Source organism: Moschus berezovskii, chromosome 1 (genome assembly GCF_049115385.1).
Source record: "Moschus berezovskii isolate FMDL1 chromosome 1, NW_MosBer_1.0, whole genome shotgun sequence".
In the NCBI taxonomy this organism is placed as follows: Eukaryota; Metazoa; Chordata; class Mammalia; order Artiodactyla; family Moschidae; genus Moschus; species Moschus berezovskii.
The window spans coordinates 11,922,691-11,943,019 of NC_142460.1; the positions used below are offsets into that span (position 1 = coordinate 11,922,691).

The window sequence follows — 20,329 nt, forward strand, 5'->3', positions numbered from 1 at the left end:
GGTGGCCCGTCCTATGGAGGGCGCCCCGTCTCCGGGAGGGCGCCCCGTCCCCCGCGGTGGGTCCCGCGCGGTGGGTGCCCCGTACCCTGCAGGGGGCCCCGTCCCCCGGGGTGGATCCCGCGCGGTGGGTACCCCGGCCCATGGAGGGCGCCCCGTCCCCCGGGGTGGATCCCGCGCGGTGGGTGCCCCGTCCCCGGGAGGGCGCCCCGTCCCCGGACAGTGCCCCTTCCCCCGTCGCCCCGGGCCGCGCGCTGCCCGCGGCGCGTGTGCCGGGCGTGTCCCCGGGCCCCGGGCCGCCTGACCGCGTCTCTCTTCTCCCCCTGCAGGAACCTTCCGATAGTCCCGCCGCCGCGGCTCTGACCGCGCGCGAGGCGAGCCCGAAGCCGACAGCACATCGAAATTAAAAAAAAAAAAAAAGAAGCGGAAGAAGCGGCCGAGGCGGCGGCGGGCGGAGCGGCGGAGGAGGGGCCGCGCGGCCCGGGCGGCGGGGACGCGGGGACGCGGGGACGCGGCTTTGTGCTGGCGGGTCGCGGGGCGCCCATGGCGGAGCGCGGCCGGGGGGCCGCCGGCGGGGCCCTGCCCTCCTCCCCGGGCCCGGTCCTGGCGGCCAAGGGCGCCCTGCGGGCCGGGGCCGGGGAGGGCGGCGGCGGCGGGCGGCCCGGGCCCGGGCGGGCGCGCTGTGACAGCGCCGGGGTCTCCAACGGAGACTGCAGCCTCGGCGCGCCCGGGGGCGAAGCCCGGGTCGGCCCCGCGCTCGCCGCGGCCCCCGGCCCGGCCGCCTGCTCGCTCCCCCGGGACAGCAAGCCGGGCGGCCTGCCCCGCCGGAGCAGCATCATCAAGGTAGGTGGGAGAGGGGCGCGCGTCGCCCGCCCCCGACATCCGGGGGGGGCTCCTTCCCCGGGCGGCGGGACTGGGGGGCTGGAGGGGGAGCCCCCAGCTCCGGGAACCGGGGCTGCGCCGGCGGCGCTGCAGGCGGCGGAGCGGGAACCGGTGCGTATGGCGTTTGGGGAGGATGGAGAGGGGTGCAGGGGAGCTGTGCTCAGCCCCCCGGGACTCCGGGCTGTCACCTCTGCAGGGCTCGCCTGCAGTGATGGCCTGGTACCTGCCCGGCAGGGCACCCTCTGCCAGCGGGAGCTTCGGCTGGTGGAACAGACCCCCCTGCCGGGTCTTCATTGTATGTTAAAGACAGTTAGTGATCATGTGAAAACATTTTCTTAAGAATCGAAGGCAGCGAACAGAGATTATTCGGTAGGGTTTTCTTCCGGTGGGTCTGTAAATTGCCCCTTGCTAACGGTGAGACTCAGAGGGTGCACAAATCCCTGGTCAACTCAAGAGAAATGGAGTAGGTTTCTGAAGGTCCAGGCACCTTTCAGCTTTCTTAGGGTCAGAAGCTCTGGGAGATTATAGTCCTGCAGGGTTTTAATCTTTTGGTTGCTGCAGCAGGCAGGCCTCCACTTCTGTGGAAGTTCTTTTGGGTGGTTTGCTTGGTTTTTCTATCTTTTTGCCTGGTGTTATTTAGCAGAAGGAAGTCAGCGTTTGGTGCCTCTTAAACTCCAGGAGTAATACTAGGAACTCCTGAGTTTGTGGTGGTTTTATTCTAACATTACGTTCTGGTCTGCAATGTAAACGTATTTCTCGCAACATGAAGTGAAAAAAATTAAATGATCCATGAGCTTATCAGATCAGAGCCTTTAGGCAGGACCAGCTCTTTCTGCTCAAGTTTGGAGCAAATGTGAAAACGTTGCTTTCTGAAAACTGGGAGGTCACTGGGACAGTGAGCACCGAAGCACCGTGATGGGCCCGCACCCACCCTTCCTGTGGGAGGGCGGGCAGGCCAGGCCCAGTGAAGAGGACTGGCACTCGGGGCGTTGGAAACTTACTGAACCTACAGGAACCTTCTGAGGAGTGTGTCAGTGTCCGATGGTGCTATCAGCTTCTGAACCTATCTGGTGAAATACAGCACCTTGCAACTCCGTGTAAGAGGCAGTTGTGAAACTGCTTTTCGCTTTGTCATCTGTTTGCCCAGTTTACCTCTGAGGAAGGGCACGGTTGCAAGGCTTAAAGGTCAAGTGCATGGACCATCTGCAGGAGGTGTTTAGAGTTGAACTAAGGATCTTGCCTGGAGAATCCCAGGGATGGGGAAGCCTGGTGGGCTTCTGTCTGTGGGGTCACACAGAGTCGTACACGACTGAAGTGACTTAGCAGCAGCAGCAGCAAGGAAAGCAAAGTAGGTTTTCGCTGCACACTTACTTAGCTTTCAGCGACTTATATTTTCTTTTACTCTGTCATTTATGTTACCATGGGAGTTGCTCTCAGCCATGAATGGTAATCAATCCCATTGACAGAGTTGTGTGTCATATCTGTTTTTATTGGTTACTACATAACTTGTGGTGATTTTGCTTTGTGGTGTTAATGAAGTCTGAGGTGGAAATTCCAGAGAAGGTGCAAGCTCATCTTAATTCCTCTACCTCAGTTTTTTTGGAGGGCCTGTGTGTGCACTTCAAAAAAAAAAATCAGATTTTATTGGTGTCTTCAATGGGGTTCACAGTGTAGCTTATTTAATTATAGCAGCATCTGTTTTAATTTTACATTCATGGGAGATTAGGAAGGATGGTTTATCAACATTTCTGACATGTGGAATTGAGAACTTGTTGGTAGACACCACTTCTTCCTTGAAGAGCCTCGAAGCACACGGGGAACTGATGAATCACTCAGGAATCAATGGAGTCTTGAAACTTCCCCAGGTGCCTTCATCGTTTTTCTTCTCTCTGACGAAGGCAGTTGCTCCCTTGTTCTCAGGTGTATCCCGGGACACACATTGTGGGGAAGTTAGGGGTTCAGTATATTGCTTCCTCAGTGAATGGAGAAATGGTAAGAAAGTATGCTTTTTCTAAGTTCTTTTAATTTCTAAAATGGCTGGTTGGAATTTACCAGTCTTATTTACTGTCCTCTGTCTCCCAAGTTGACTCCTTTTTCTTTCCTCTGCTTTCAGTTTGCATTTTCTTAATGCCCTTTCAGACTGTGGAAGTAGTGTTGGGAGTTGCTCAAGCCTGGGTTGGAAGGCAGGGATAAGCTGTGCTTTAACGGGTAATTACTCAGTATCTCCTACCTTTCAGTTGGCCTCTTGAAGGATCCAGCCTTTAGCATTTTCCTAAAGACATGGCAGCCTAATAGAATAAAGAGATCTTTCACTTTAATGTCAAATTTCATGAAGCAGCGAATAGCGCCCAGATGTTTTTGTCACACGAATGGTAGAATTACATTTCACTTCTGTTAGACAAGGAATAAACAACTTAGCAGGAGCCCGCGTGAAGAAGCAGGGGTGATCTCTCCTTGGTTTCTTTTGAACAGTGGGTGGATGCAGGCAGGTGATGGAATGGAGAGGCGGTGGAAGATTAGTGAGCCTGGTGAGGAAGGGGCTTGAGAGAATGGCACAGAGGCTGCGTGCTCACTCTGAGCAGAGGCTGTGTGGGTGGCTGCATTCGTTGCGTGCTGGGCTGTGCCTGTTTCCTAGCTTCCATCTAGTTCCTTACAGTCTGGACCTTCCTCTTAGGTGGGGACCCCCAAGTCAAAGAGAGGAATAACAGCGGAAATGGGATAAACCATGGGCAGAGGAGGGGACTGTTGCTGAGTGCTGGACATATGCAGAAATCCGCTGAAGGCTGACCAGAATGGTATTCCTTATTTAAAATTATTTCTTTGGAACTCCATCTGTTTTGTAAATATGGTGTTGAGAAAGAAATTGTTACAAAACTACATTTTCTGCCAAAATAGTTGCACCGATTCCTACTAAGAGAGCTCCTTGCTTATGATAAGAGTGTTGGTGGAGATTCAGAGTAAGCAGCCTGGTAGGACCTTTCAAGTACCTTGTGAAGAAAAATAAATCGTGGAACTCATCCCCAGACTTTCCTACTTTTCCTTAGCTGGTTGAAAATAATATTACACTTTTTTAGATTTTTTGCAAAGGTCAACTGCTAGAGTTTTAGGGGAGCAGTCATTACGTTTGTCATTTGAACTTGTCAAGTAAACGGAAACATCACTTTCATTTTCTCTTTCTGTATTTCATCATACCATTCACTACAATCCACACTTTATTTTGAAACAGTTAATTTGGTTAATTGTTCAGATGGCATTCTTTTTTTTTTTTTTTGAAAGAAATAGCTCCATCCTTTGATTCTAGAGTTTGATCTAAAATTATGAAGTGGCATTTTAAGCCTTAGATTTTTTTTTTTAAGTTTTGAAATAAATGAAGTTTAAATGCCCATTAGTTTGGGTGGTTTACTTTAAACAAAACTAGTTAAATATTTTGGATGGCACATCAAAAAACCTGCTATGATTTGCATAAAGTAAAATTCACTCTTGCTGCTGCCTGGTTCTCTGCAGTTTGACCGTCACACACGGTCATGTAAGGACCACGGCCAAGCTCTGGAACAATTCTGTCGCCTCACACAGTTCTCCCAGTCTCTCTGTGAGCCTTCTCCTGCCCCGTCCTCAGACCACAGCAGGTATCGATTAGGGTATTGGTAAAAATAAGTTGGAAATGTAGCCATTATACTATTTTGGTATTTAAGAGTGATGATAGCAGCCACTGTTTACTAAACACTGTTCATATGGGCAAAACACGTGAGAAGTGTTTAGCTGGATTCTGTGACCTGGTCTTGCTCCAACCGTGGGGGCTGGAGGAAACCCGCGTTCGGGGGGGGGTTGCTGCTTGCCCGCGGTGCTGGCGCTGACTGCCGGACTCCATGGGCATGGCTGCGCGTTACACTGGCGGCCTTAACTGTTTTGTGTAGTTAAGGTAGTATTGGTTTGCGAACACCAGGCTTGCTTTTTCCCCTTTAAATGTGGGGGATTCTGGAGGGGGAGAAAGAATGTCACTTTCTGCTGTCCGAGGAAGCTGACAGATGACACAGCAGCCAGCTGTCTAGGCACCTGTTACGGTGCTTGATCAGAGCCTCCAGTTTCCCTGGGTCCAAAGGGTTGGCCTTGTCCGAGGAGGCAGCCCGCAGCCTCCCCAGCGTCATTGGTCGTCCTTATTGGAGGATCACGGTGTGTAGGAGAAACTTACCCTAACTTTCCGCGAACATGGATTCCCTACTCCTTGGTGCCGAGCCCCCAGCGTGGGAAGGCTTTTCACATCTATTATGCATATTTAAACAAAATGTTTAAAATGTACCTTATGGTTTAAGTAAACTAGACTCTGCAGGCAAAACCTGGGTTATATTTCTCTGTTCTGCCTAGAAAGCTAGCACTCAATAACCCTGTTTTCTGAATTTTATTTGAAAAAGTAGTATCTCCATTTGACCTTAGACTTTTTTTTTTTTGTCTGAATGGGGGCCCCCGGGAGCCGGAGAGACTGCTGGGGGAGACAGCACCACCCAGCAAGCCTGCGGGTGTGTCATGAACATTCAGCCCCCAGTAACTGAGTCACAAAGTGGGCTTATCTGTAGACAGGCCGCCGGGGTCGTTCAGGTCAGAACCATCTGATGGCCAATCAGTGAGCCTCCCCTTGGCTCTGTTCGATGAGCCTGGCCCGGCTCCCTGGCTGCTGGGAGGAGGCGCGCTGGGCTCAGCCACTCAGAGCCTTCCGCACGGTTCAGAGTTCAGTTTCAGAAGGCGTCAAGGGGTGTTCCTTTTCAGACACTCAAAATTGCTTGCCCCCTTTGCTGCCTGCCTCCCCTGTCTCCCAGCCTCGCCTCCAAACACTTGTGCTGGCCTCCTGGTGCTTTTCGCCAGGTCCAGAGACACAACCGACAGGAAACTGTCTGGTTTTTTTTAATTGCTGTTTTTGGCCTCTCAACTGAGTTTCTTAGAATGCTCTCTCCCAGAATCTGTTCAGTTCCTTTTATAGTTCTCTGTGCTCTGCAAGGGGTCTAAACGAGACTGTTCTTTTTCGCTTTTGCTTTTGCTTTTTTTAATGCTCAAGTTCCCCATGCCTCAAGATTTGACAAAATAGGGCAGTGCTATCTGTAGCACAAAGGCAGGTATAAGTGGAGTGTGAACGTTCACGTTTTCCCTTCAGATTCTTCTTATACCTTTGTGTCCAAGAGATGTTCTGTTCCTTACTAATGCTAAATTTTGGCTGTCATTGTTTGCTTGTCTACCAGACCTCCGGATGAGTGTAGCTATTTTCTTTTTATTTCAAATGAATGGATTCTGGAGTACAGGGCGTATTCAGATATTTTTACCAGTCAGCCTCAGGATCTAAAACTGTGCACACGGCCTGGCGAGCATTTTCCTGTTGATGATAACGGTGAATTGAGGGTGTGGTACCTGACACGGGTGTGCGCACTGACTCTGACAAGTCAGAACCCCCAGAGGGGTGTCAGTAGGACCTATTTCCCTTGTGTCAGAATAATTCCACCCCTCAAGGGGACTCAGAGCATGGAGTGACTTGCATGGAGCTCCGGCAACAGTTGTGTGAGCGGGCCAGTCTGCTGGCAGGATGCTGGGCACCCACCCGTCTCAAGGGGCAGAGCAGGGCGGCTGGGAGGCCTTGCTGGGGGTCAGGTGGCAGGGGACTTAGGCCAGACCTGTTCGAGGGGCACTCTCAGCCGGGCTGGGCAGGCAGACCAGCTTTTCACTGCGCTTCACTTGACTTGCGCGTCGCAGGTAGCGCGCTTCCTGCAGTTTGAGAGCTTCTGGCAACCCTGTGTCCAGCAGGCCTCTCAGTGCTGTTTTTCCAACCGCATTTGCTCATTTTGTGTCTCTGTGTCCCATTTTGGTAATTCTCACAGTAGTTTAAAAAATTCATCATTTTATATTTGCCGTGGTGATCGGTGAGCAGTGGTTGTTGATGTTGCCATTGTGATTGTTTCGGGGCGCCCCACTCTGCGCCCACATTAGACAGTGAACCTGATCCGTGTGTGTGTCTGTGTCCTGACTCCTCTCTCTCCCTCTGCTTGGGCTTCCCAAGACTGACGCTGGGCCGGTCAGTAGGCCTGCGGTGTCTGCTAAGGGTTCAGCTGAAAGGAAGAGTCACACATCTCGCGGCCTAAATCAAAAGCTCGAAATGATTCAGCTCAGTGAGGAAGGCGTGCCAAAAAGCCCAGACAGGCCAACAGGCAAGCCCGGTGCACTCAGGCTGTGAATGAATGCAAAGGAAAAGTTCTTGAAGGAACACGCGAAGGATAAAGCGGAACAGCCCTCTTGCTGGTACGGAGAAGGTCTGAGCGGTCCAGATAGAAAATCAAACCAGCCACCACGTCCCCTTAATGCAGAGCCACATCCAGAGAAGGATCCTAACGCTCTTCAATTCTGGGAAGGCTGGGAGAGGTGAGGAAGCTGCCGAAGAAGAGGTTGAAGCCGTGCGGTTTAGGGAAAGACGCCGTCTCTGTGGCCTCAGCAGCAAGTGCTGGTGTAGGAGCTGCGGCAAGTTCTCCCAAAGACCCAGCTCAGGTAATTCGAGCAGGTGGCTGCACTAAGCAACAGCTTTTCAGTGTGGAGGAGACAGCTTTGTATTAGAGGATGTCCTCTAGCACCTTCACCGCTAGAGAGGAGTCATTGCCTGGCTTCAGAGTTTCAGAGGACAGGCTGACTCTCATTAAGGGCTAATGCCGCTGGTGACTCTATGCTGAAGCCAGTGCTCACTTACCATCCCTGAAATCCTGGGTCCTTAAGAATGATGCTGAAGCTACTCTGCCTGTAAATGGAGCAACAGAGTTTGGATGACGGTGTGTCTGCTTCTAACACAGTTTACTGAATGTTTTATGCCCACTGTTGAGACCTCCTGCTCTGAAGAAGAGATTCCTTTCTAAACGTGACGGTTTATCGACAATGCATCTGGTTACCCAGGAGCTCTGGGGGAGATGCGCGGTGAGATTCATGTTCCACACTTGGCAACACAGCATCCATCCTGCAGTCCATAGACCAAGGAGTCACTTCAGCTCTCAAGCCTTATTATTGACGAAGTGCATTTCCTAAGGCTGTCGCTGCCCTAGAGAGTGATCCCTCTTGATGGATCTGGACAAAGTCAACAGAAAACCTTCTGGAAAAGATTCACCATTCTCAGTGTCATGAAGGACACTCATGATTCATGGGGTTCAGGGGTTCCAATACCAACATTAACAGGAGTTTGGAGGAAGTTGATTCCAGCCCTCGGGGAAGACTTTGCGGGGTTCAAGACTTCAGTAGAGAAAGGAATTGCAGATGTGGTGGAAACAGCAGGAGAATTGGAATTAGAAATGGAGTTTGAATCGCTGAAATCTCACGATCAAACTTGAATGGATGTGGGGTTGCTTCTTATGGATGAGCAGAGAAAGTAGTTTCTTGAGATGGAATCTAGTCCCAGTGGAGATGCTGTGAAGGTTGTTGAAATGACAGAGGACTTAGAGTGTCACATAAACTGAGCTGATAAAGCCGCAACAGAGTTTAAGAAGAGTGACTGCAATTTTGAAAGAAGTTCTGTGTGGGTAAAATATCATCAAACAGTGTTGTATGCTACAGAGAAATTGTTCATGAAAGGGAGAGTCAATTGATGTGGCAGACTGCATTGTGCCACAGCCACCCTAGCCTTCAGCAGCCACCACTGTGACCAGTCAACGGCCATCAACGCTGAGGCAAGACCCTCCACCAGCAAAAAGACTACAGCTCACTGAGAGCTCAGATGATGGTTCAGCTTTTGTTTTTAAACCAATAACGCATTTTAAAATGAAGGTATCTGTATATTTTTAGACCCAATGCTTTTGCCCACTTAACAGTCTACAGTATAGTATCAACAGAACTTCTGTATGCACTGGGAACCAAAAGATTCCTGTAACTCTCTTTATTGTGATATTCACTTTATTGAGGTGGTCTGGAACAAACTCACAATATCTCCAAGGTATGCCTGTATCCCGGGGGTCTTGATCTGTCCTCAGGACACACATTGCATGTCCAGATTATTTGGGAGGTAGAATACTGGTGGGAAACTACAGGGCGTGAAGTTTGGTGCTTGGATCAGATTCTGGCTCCCTCTCTTCCTTCCTGTTGGCCTTGGGCAAGATATTTAAGTCTGTGTGTCTACTTAATCCATCTCTAAAATAGAGATAAAGAAATTCCCCCCCGAACCGTTGTCATGGAGATTAAATGAGATGATGTACGTGAAATATTCAGAGCAGCATGTGGCCAGTAATAAATACTCAGTAAGCAGTACCCCCCCGTATGTTTGTTTTTCTGATTTTTAGTTTCTCTTGCTTAGAGTTGATCCTGAGATGTGCAAACTCATTTGGCTTCATCTGAAATGGAGATCACTAACACTGCCATCTCCGTTTTGAAAGCTTTATATTTTAAGACAGAAAGAATGTACCCCAGTAAACTTCGCAGACTTATCCTTAAGATGCTTCATGAGTGATTTTTGTTTTGGTGCCTTTGGAAATCTTGATATATTATTTTAACGTTTAACGGAGCACATACCCAAATAGCTCCACTTCAAAAGTCGGAGGGCGCTGGACATTAGTTTTATCCAGCTAAGCACCCACGTGTCTTGGTCTGCCCAGAACAGTCTGGATTTTACACCTTTTGTCCTGACGAAATTGTTAATAGTGCCTCCTTCCGCTCTCAAAGGGATCCCAGCTTGGATGATAAATAAGGTGGCTGCCCTACTTATCTGCTTCTCAGGAGCCCATTGCAACAGCCTGTGTTAAAGCCCCAGGAAACGGTGCTCTGTGCCTGAACCTAGTCTGCCCTGGCCTCTCTCTTCTCAGTTCTAATTCTTCCCTAGGGCTTGGCTCTGTCACCCGTCCCTCTCGATGGACTGTTTCTTTCTCTGCCTCCCGTCTGCTCTCTGCCTGATGCTGATGCTTTATGTATGGGTCACCTCACCTTATTCACCTTGAGCTTATGAAGACATTTAGTTTAATGTCCTGTGGAAAGCATGTATTTAAGTATATATATTTCAGCAAACGTGTGCATGTGTGAATAGGTGGGCACAAATGACGTGACTTACCTTGGGAGTTTGATGAAGGTGTTGTTTAGATGTAGCTCCACCTGGTTTCGATTGGAATATAAAACTCTGTGGGCTGTGTATTTCAAAGAAATTTATTTCATGTACATAATTTTGGAAACAAGCGAATGGAGTGGAAGTACTTTCATTTAAGTTGGCTCCAGGAATCTGGTTGCTTCCAGAACTGTTCTGCAAGATGTTAATATAAACAAATGATCTGCTCCTTTTGTGGCCCTGAAATAAGAATAGATCTTTGAAATTTTCTTTGGACTTACATTCTGCTCACAGAGTTTAAAAAGCATGGCGGGAGAGCTTTACCATTTGTTAAGGCATTTAAATACAGTTTTTGGTATTTGGTTTCGTTGATATTTTTGGGTTTTGTTGAAGAACTAAATTACTTAAACTTTCATCGCCATTGTTATTGGATTGCTCAAAGATATTCATTGGAAGTGCTTGCTGTAAAGCATTAATAATAAAAAAGAAAACGCAGAAAGAATACCGCGTACTGACAGGCAGAGTTGCACAGGTGGAATCCTGAATCCCTCAGCATAGCGTGTCTCATGATGCTAACATTATGTGACCACTCCACCTTCCCCTGCGACGCAAGGGGCACCAGGACACTCACTTGTCTCACACAGGTCGGCTCTCATCGTGCGGGGAGCGGTTGTTGGTGCCTTTTTACGCACACGGAAGCCTGTTCCTCAAGCTGTGAGGATTTCCAGGCAAGATGACGAAGCCTGCGGGCTGAGCCAACGCCCGGACCACTGCGACGGACTTGGAAGCCTGCTTTTTCACCCTCTTTCCCCTCATCTTCTGGAACGTAGATGTGACCTTTCCCTTGTTTTCCTGTTTGTCCAAGCTGTTTGGGTTCCTTGATCAGAGGTGTTTCTACCAGTCCTAAAATATACGGCTGATTTTTAATTAAAAAAGCTGGACCTCTTGTGGCTGAATCTTGAGATGAAGCCAGCGTGGACTGACCAATAAAAGGCTGTAGCCATAGTCCAGTCCTCCACGCCACACGGTTATGTCTGATCTGGAAACCAGAGTTTTGTTCTCTCTGCTCTCCTTTGATGGATTTCAAAGCTTATTAAAAGGGGATCATTTTCTTTTACAAATTTGACTTACACTTTTTAGGGTCCTGGAAGGTAAAGCAGATAATAGTAACTATTTGTTTTTAGGTGAGTTTTTTTCTGATGATATCTATCTCTACTATTGTTTTGGAATTGTCAAGTAATTGTAAAATTACAGAATAGGCCTTCAGCACCTTCCTTGCTGTGAATTCAGTATTCAGGCATCTTCTTGGAGTACAGTGAATATACGGATTTGGGAATAGCAGATATTACCACCCCAGAAAGAAACTGAGTAGCTGGATTTAAAAGTGATTAATAATGTAGATTCATGGGATTTTTAGAGCGGAAAGAGATCATGTAAAATTCTTTTGTAGTTAGAGATACACAAGGCCATACTGATCAGTACATTTAGCTTCTAGCTATGGTTGAGTTCATTTATTTGCATATTAACATAACAGAATTGGAAAAAAGTTGTTATGTAATACTGCAGTATGTGAGTATTAATAGCTCAAGATGTGGTCTCCAAACAGCTATCTTTGAGAATTTGTTTTTTTGCTATAGATAGCTTGTGTTCACGTGTGCGTATACTCTGAAGACTCTGTTTATAAATAGGAACGATCAAGAGCAAACCAAACAGCGTAGTGGTGGTTGGCATGTGTCCTGTCTCGTGAGAGACTGATGGGTAGCAGGTGTCTGCGCTCTAAATTGAAAATGCCCAGGCAGGGGCAGCCTGTTTTCATGGAGGTTGCTGATGAGGCTTCTGTTGCTTTTGACCAATTAGTGTGGCCACGGAGGGATAAGCGACCTCGTTTGCAGCTACCATTAGAATCACAAGCTCTGTGGATGGTTTCCTGCTACTTTTGATTTTTTTATCTTCCTTCTAAGCTCTGATATCCTGTGGGCATAAGTAGATGTAATTTTTCTAAGAGTTAAAATGGTTTAATGTTTGTTCTTGGAGGAAATATAGTGAGTTGCTTAGGCTTTTATTTCTATTAATCCATGCTAATAGATTATATTAAATACGAATAGAATTATTTGGAGGTTTTCATATTGGAGCTAATAGAATTCCTGATGTAATATGGGTTTAAAGGATGTGTTTGTTTTTGGAGTTTTTGGTGGTTTGTTGAAAGAGATTTACAGGTTCTTTCAAGGCTTTCTCTGACTTATGTATATTCCCATAAACATATTCTCTGTATCGGAAGTTGAATTGCTGTGTCACAGAATGTGTGTATATCCCGCTTCAATAAAGACTATCATGTGGTTTTCCTGACAAAATCAATTGACACGCCTATCGGGTTATGTGAGTTCTAATTGCTCTAAATGCTTCCCAGTGTTTGGCATTGTTACTGGTTTCGTTGCTTTTAAATTGTACCTGTGATGGTTATGTAATGGTATCTCACAATGGCCTTTATTTTATCTTTTAAATAAATACACTTTATTTTAGAAGCTGTTCCTCAGAGGGACATTGTAGTATAGTACTCATTCTTTTCTTTGAAGGGTTTTGGCAGCTTTAGTTATTGCTCTTTATTTTAACTTTTGCAGGAGCAGCGTTGCTCTGCAGCGGTGTAAGCAGTGTCAGTCCGTCGAGTGTGTATTATACATGCAGCCCTCTTTTGTTCATTTCCTTCCCATTTGGGTCTCCACGGAGCACTGAGTGGACATCCCCGTGCAGTGCCGTGGTTCTCAGTGGGTTCACAGTGAACAACTGTGTTATTTGTAGTGGAGTGTATATGTCAGTTCCAGTCTCCCAGTTCATCCCGCCCCCATTTCCCTCCTTGGTATCCATGAGTTTCTTCTCTACATCCGTGTCTCTGTTTCGCAAATAAGATCACCGATGCCCTTTTTCTAGATTCCACTGTAAGCGATTGTGTGCGATACTTGTTTTCTCTCTGTTACTGTAAGAGTCTCTCGGTCTGTCCGCAGCTCCACAGCTGGCACGCTTTCGTTCCTTTTCGTGGCTGCGTCACGTTCCGTTGTATGTATGTGCCGCATCTCCTCTACCCATTCCCCTGTTGGTGGACATGTAGGTTGCTTCCTGGTCCTGGCTGCTGTAAACAGTGCTGCAGTGACCATTGCGGTGCATGTGTCTTTTGGAATGACGGTTTTCTCTGGGTGTATGCCCAGGAGCGGGGTTGCTGGGTCATGTGGTGGTTCTAGTTTTAGCTTTTTTTTGAGGAACCTCCATCCTGCTCTCGGCAGAGGCTGCACCAGTGCACATTCTCCCCAGTAGTGTAGGCGGCTTCCTTTCTCTCCACACCCATTCTCGCATTGATGGTTTGTAGATTTTCTGATAATGGCCATTCTGAGTGGTGTGAGGTGATTCCTCCTTATAGTTTTGATTGCATTCCTTTCTCTAATAATGAGAGACGTTGAGTATTCTTCCCTGTGTTTGTTGGCCATTTGTGTGTCTGCTTTGGAGAAATGTCTCCTTAGGTCTTCCCCCCATTTTCTGACTGGATTGTTTTTTTTTGTATTGAGCTGCCTGAGCTGTTTGTATATTTTGGGGATTAGTTCCTATGGGATGCTTTGTTTGCACATACTTTGTCCCATTCTGAGGGTTATCTTTTTATTGTTTATGGTTTCCTTGCTATGCAAAATCTTTTTTAAGTTTAATCAGATCCTATTTGTTTATATGTGTTTTAATTTTTGTCACTCTAGGAGGTGGATCAAAAAAGATCTCGCTGCGATTTATGCAAAGAGTATTTTGCCTGTATTTTCCTCTAAGAGTTTTATAGGGTCAGGTCTTCCATTTAGGTCTCTGATCCATTTTGCGTTAATTTTTGTTCACCGGCTTTTAGGTTGCATTTCCCTGATGACGGATGATGTTGAGCAACTTTTCATGTTTTCTTGGCCATTAGTATATTTTGCTTTGTAAAACGCCTATTCAAGTCTTTTGCACATATTAAAAAATTGAGTTTTTGTATTTAAAAAAATTGATTTGTAGGACTTCTTTACATTTTCTGGCTGTGCCTTTTGTGTCATATGTATATTGAAAATTTATTCTAGTGTGTGACTTTTCTTTTCACTATCTTAAGGGATACTTCTTAATGAATGTCAGTTGCTCAGTAGTGTCTGACCCTTTGCAGTCCCGTGGACTGTAGCCTCCCAGGCTCCTCTGTCCATGGAATTCTCCAGGCAAGAATACTGGAGTGGGTTGCCATTCCTTCTCCAGGGGCTCGTACTGTCCAGGGATCGAACCTGGGTCTCCCACATTGCGGGCAGATTCTTTTCCACCTGAGTCATCACGGCTGCTGCTGCTGCTGAGTCACTTCAGTCATGTCTGACTCTGTGCAACCCCATAGACAGCAGCCCACCAGGCTCCCCCTGTCCCTGGGATTCTCCAGGCAAGAACACTGGAGTGGGAACCACCACGGAAGTCCCTCTTAATGAACAATAGTTCTTAATTTTAGTGAAATCCAGTTTATCAGCATTTTCCTTTGTGGTTGTCATTTTTTGTGTGTGTTCTATTTAAGATATTTAAGACAATGAAGATATTCATCTATTTATCTTTTAGAAAATTTATTTTTCAAATTTAGATCTCCAATCTATCTGGAATTTATTTTTTTTATGGTATGAGGTGGGGGTCAAGAGTTTTCTTTCCATATAAGCATGCAGTTAATTTATCCAGCACCATTTATTTGAAAATACCATTTCCCCCCATTGCAGTGCATCAGCCCGTTGTCATATATCAAAAGGCTTTATCTGTGTGGGTTTGTTCTGAGTCTGTTTTGTTAGATTGGTCTGTTTGCCTATTCTTTTGTTCATACCACACTATCTTTCTTACTAGGTTATGCCCAACAGATAATTAGAACATTTGGGTATCAAAAGACATGTACAAGAATGTTTATAGCAGCATTAACCATAACAGCCACAAACTGGAACCAACCCAAATGCTTGTCCTGTGAAATAAGCATATCACACAATGGAATACTATGAAGAAAGAAACGGACTGGGAGGGCAGAGAGAGCCGACAACCGCCCTCTCGCCCCTCGAGATAATGTTGAGGGAAAGAGGTCAGACGCAAAAGGATGCATTTTGAATGATTCCATTTATGTAGAGTACAGAGACAGCCAAACTTGTTTGTGGTGTGATAGAAGTCATAATGCGTGCGTGCTCAGTCGTGTCTGACTCTTTGCGACATCATGGACTGTAGCCCGCCAGGCTCCTCCGTCCCTGCGATTTTTCAGGCAAGAGTCCTGGAGTGGGTTGTCATTTCCTTCCCCAGGGGATCTTCCCCATCCAGGGACTGAACTCTGCTTCGTACTCTTGTGTCTTCTGCCTTGGCAGGGGGGTTCTGTAACCCTGAGCCACCTGAAAAGCCTAGAAGTCATCATAATGGTCCCATTTAAAGCTCACGACTGGCAGGCGGGGACCCAAGGGGCTTCGGGCCGTCAGTTGTTCTGGGTTGCTGGGTCTGAGAGTGAAGGTTCCACTTTGTGAAAATCTGTTGAACTGTATATGCCTCTAAATTTTTCTGGGGGTTGATTTTCTGCAAATCAACAAGTTGATTTGCATAATTGTGAATACTGATCAAAGTCAAATACAGGTTGCTTCACCCTGCACTATTTAGGATGGTGCCTTTCATAGTCTCTGGCTGTCTTGTTGATAAATGTGGAAACCAGCTTTTGGCTGCGGAGGGTCACTCAGGCTGTGACGTGACCTGGAGGAAGCCCAGGCTGCGTGATGGTGTGGATGGCAGGTGGGAGCCCGCTGAGAAACAGCGCTCGGGAGGGATCCTTCCTGAGCTGTGTTGGGAATAAACCGGGAGCCGGGCCTGGGGAAGGGGGCAGCCTGCTGGTTACGGATGTCCTCCTGCACTGTTGTGATCACTGCGGGTGTTGATGATTGACTTGGTGTGATTCTGTGTGTTTTCATGCCTTCGGGTATGTTCCACAGGTTTGATATTCGAAAGTGTGCTGCTCACTCAAAACCTGGAGAACCACTCATTTGTGGAACACCTGTTCCGTGTAAGAGTTTTCTTGAGACCACTTTTGGTCTCAAAAGCAGTGAACCAACAGAAACCAGTTATCCAAGATCATAGATGAAAGCGAGAGTTGGGGGTTGACCACCGAAGAGCAGCCTACCTGGGGTCACAGGTGGTTAGCAGAGTTTTGGGTCTGCTGGCATTTATTAATATCTTGTCCCATCGAAATGTTCTTTCAGGTCGGGAAAGCACCAACTCTTCAAATGGGTCCCGCTGGAATTCTTAGGACACTGAATTAACCAGGATTCTAAAACATACTAATGTGCAGATCCACTCCAAACCAATTAAATCAGAATTTCCAGGGTTTTCCTAAGGCACCCTGGGAAATTTTAGAGTGTGGCCGGGGTTAAGAAACACTGGATCCTTTCTCCTGTGTTGGGTCTTGGACTCTTTGGCTCTGTTAGGTATGAGCAAGCAAGCAGCCCCAGAATCGTGCAGGTGATAGGTGGTTGGTGGTCCCGTGGCTGGTGGGGAGTGGGGGTGGGGTCCAGCCTTCAGCTGCCTCAGCGGAGCCTCTCCTTCAAGGAGTTGAGCTGCCTTTTTCCGAGGGAATATAGAACATACTGATGATACTTTGCTTTGTCAGGTCAAATCTGGAAAAACCATCTTACACGTGAAAATGATGGTCTGCCCTGCGTGCTAATCGCTGTACCCTAAGAATGTACTTTCAGTTCAGTTCAGTCACTCAGTCATGTCTGACTCTTTGCGACCCCATGAATCACAGCACACCAGGCCTCCCTGTCCATCACCAACTCCCGGAGTTCACTTTGGATCCAGATAAAGGCGTAGGTTGCATCAGTGCCAAAAAGACCCAGGATGCCTTCCTTGGAGCCTCAGTCTACCCGGACTGATCATCACGGTGCAGCTCCTGTCTCCTGGTCCATTTCTAGGCCCTTTGCCATCTCTGAAAGAAGAGAGCTCTGAGTACCTGGACATTCTGCGTGATTGAAGAACCTCTGCAGGAAGACTGTTTTTTGAAAGAGCGTATTTGACTGAGGCGTGGTCACTGTTTCTCGAGAGAGGCGCCTGCACATTTCAAACTTTGTTGAAACGAGGCCTCACATTTCCTTTAACCACCTCAGGGGGTGACATGTAGTAAAAACACTGTTTGTTCCTGGAAGAGTGTACGTGGAGCCTTGAAGACATCTGTCTGTCTGTTCGGGAAATTTCTGCTGGTGATGCTTCAGTGCACCGCGTCGCGGGGCTGAGAGTTGGGGAGTGACCTTTGGGTGAACGCCTCCTTTCTGAAGGCTGTAGCCTTTTCCTTGCGGTCAGGAGGAATGGCCACCCAGCTCCCCAAACAGCTGCAAACTCTGGTTTGCTGACTGCAGAGCAGTGCTGTGAGGAGATCACTGTTACGGATCCGTGGCCTTCCTGACTTGATGATGCCCCCTCTTTGGGGCCTGACCACTGTCAGCTGACTACCGCCCTTCACAGTTGTCCGTGTAGGTCAGTCTTTTCTCTCTTCCAAACTAACATGCGTGGGTATTCCAGAAGAGAAGCTTGAGTCCCCTTGCCCTCGGTGGGCCCTGAGGAAGAGATGCGATGTGAGATGCCTCAGTCTTTGGAGACCCCCGCCTCTGGAGGGTCCACAGTCTGCAGCAGAGAAGGGTCCTCGAGCCTTCCTGAGTGTGGTTGGGACCCATGTATGTCCTCCTAATTAGCACACCTCTGATTGTAGCTTTATTTACTCATTTGTAAATGGGAGGAAGAGTGGAAATGAGCTATAACTTTCTTTGGGGAAAAAAGTCTACAATCTTTCTGTGAAAGTTTAGAACTCACTAATATTTATCAAGCTAGGAATTGCAGGGGTTTTCTTTCTTCCAGCGTAATTAGCCAGATGTTACCCATCTTCTCTGTAAGGGAAGAAAGTATTGCTTTTTTGTTTTTTAATCTTCCTTATTTGTTCTTGGCTGTGCTGGGTCTCCACCACTGCCTGCAGGCCTTTCTCTAGGGCTTTTGGTGGATGGGGCCGCTCCAGTTGCAGTGCGGGGGTGACTTTTCTTGTTGCTGGGCCTAGGCTGCTCACTGCGGACAGACGGTGCCGGCCCTGCAGACGGCGACCGCAGACGCGGCTGGGGCCTGGGGCAGCGTGGGCACCTCGCGAGCCCAGTGTCTGTCCGCCTGGCAGCAGGAGCCATGTTGTGTGTAGAGGGCATGGTTAGCTCGGGCATGTGCTCCTCTCCCATATCTGAACAGAGCAGCCGTGGGCTCATGTTTCACACCATCAACAGAAGAGCCTCAGGCAGGCGGGAGGCTGCGCTCCTGGGTTTCTCTGCAGAGGCTCAAACCCAAGGCGAAGACCCCAGTTCCAGTGCTCAGGACGCGGGTCTGTGAGCCTGGGGGCTGCGAATGGGAAGCCTGGGGCTCTGGTTTGGGGTTTGTGCCTCTGCCAGGTGGGATGTTCCAGCTACTGAGAGGACTCCACCGTGCCGTCTTTTGCACACAGAAGGTCCGAATTCTTGGCTGGCAGACGTCTTAGGGGTGCTGAGGACGCCTGGCTCAGTAGTCTCCGAGTGACCCATGTGGTCGGTAAAACCCGTGCGGATCTTGAGAGGACCCCTTTATCTACACAATTCACTTGTTGCCGTCTCCCTGTCGGTTCAGTTCTTTGCATGAGAAAGGTCTGTGCGGTTCCTGTTAGTTTACACGCAGTTCACTCTCCATCCAAGAAATCCTAATGAAGGACTCTGTTGTATTTTAAGGACTTCCCAGGTCGCTAGAGGCAAAGAACCCACCTGCCCCTGCAGGAGATGTAAGGGACACACAGGTTTGATTCCTGGGTCGGGAAGGTCCCCTGCAGGAGGGCATGGCAACCCCCTCCAGTGTTCTTGCCTTGAGAATCCCGTGGAGAGAGTCCCACAGGGTCGCAAAGAGTTGGACGTGACTGAAGTGACGCACGTACATCCTGCTTCGAAGGTCGCGTTTAATTTCTCGCCTCTCTCATCATCTGTAATTTACAGTGTTGTTTTCAATACTCCCTGCTGCTGCTAAGTTGCTTCAGTCGTGTCTGACTCTGTGCGACCCCATAGGCGGCAGCCCACCAGGCTCCCCCGTCTCTGGGATTCTCCAGGCAAGAACACTGGAGTGGGCTGCCATTTTCTTCTCCAATGCATGAAGGTGAAAAGTGAAAGTGAAGTCGCTCAGTCGTGTCAGACCCTGTGCGACCCCATAGACGGCAGCCCACCAGGCTCCTCCATCCATGGGATTTTCCAGGCAAGAGTACTGGAGTGGGTGCCATTGCCTTTTCTGTTGGTTCTGTTAGTATACATTGTGGCTCAGCTGGTAAAGAATCTGCCTGCAATGCTGGAGACCTGGGTTCAATCCCTGGGTTGGGAAAATCCCCTGGAGAAGGGAAAGACTACCCACTCCAGTATTCTGGCCTGGAGAATTCCATGGACGATACAGCCCATGGGGTTGCAACGAGTCAGACACACTGAGTGACTTTCAATACTCCCAGTTCCACTTTATTTGAGTACCGTGTTTTGGTTTAATACTTTTGATCTGTTCCACTCTGGCTTTGGTTTGCGTATTGTTTCAAGTGGAAACGTGTGACCCCAGGCCTCGTGCCTCACCCCCCAGCCAGTCACTCTTTTTGCCTTTCAGTGCTCAGGGCTGGTGGGTTGGCCTGCACAGCCATGCCCCAGACGCAGCTAGTGAGGTCTTCATCTTGAGAGTTGTGAAAGGGCCCATTATGACCTGAGCAGGGACTGTGATACTAAAGAAAATGACCTCCATTTTTTTCTGGACAAAGTAATAGTTCAGAGAGAATTTAGGAAGCCTCTTAAGATGGTAGCAATCATTTAAATGCAGTTATTCATATATTTGCAGTGTTTTTCAGTAGATTCAAAAAGACAACACAATTTTAAACTAATGGAATTACAAATTACACTTTATTTTATTCTCGTAGGGAGTATCCCATTGAAGACAACGAATCTGAACTTTAGATCGTATTTTTGACTTTTAAGAAAATCAGTGAAATTCTCTGTATCTCACTATATTCTCAATACATTGAAATAAAGCTGTGTGTTAACCTACTCACTTCATGATTATCCTAATGTCTGGAAATAACTTTAAAACTCGTAAAGCAAGATGTTATGGAAACATAAAATGGTGGTAACGGTACTTCATAATTGAAAACAAACAGGAAAGTTCCTGTGTAAGCTAATAACACCTCATGTGTGCCTCGGTCTTTTATCTCCACAAGGCACTGTTAATAACAGCTCAGTTTGCACTCTCAACTCTCTTGTGTCCTGTTTAACAGGTGGAAGAGTTGACCCACGTGTGCAAAGGTCGCACGGGTCACGTGAAGTGTTAGCAAGACTGGGCTCTGGCCCCAGGTTCACCCCCGCC

At 47.8% G+C, this 20,329-nt stretch overlaps 1 protein-coding gene across 1 annotated transcript in view; it reads left to right on the top strand.

Annotated features, from left to right (window-relative positions):
- The first annotated feature begins 466 nt into the window (after positions 1–466).
- The window catches only part of PLCL2 (phospholipase C like 2), a 227,755-nt gene continuing 207,892 nt past the window's right edge, over positions 467–20,329 (top strand). The window contains exon 1 of the mRNA XM_055416903.2: positions 467–840. Within this exon, the coding sequence (XP_055272878.1) occupies positions 541–840 (300 nt within the window). The 5' untranslated portion in view covers positions 467–540. The remainder of the gene's footprint in view (positions 841–20,329) is intronic.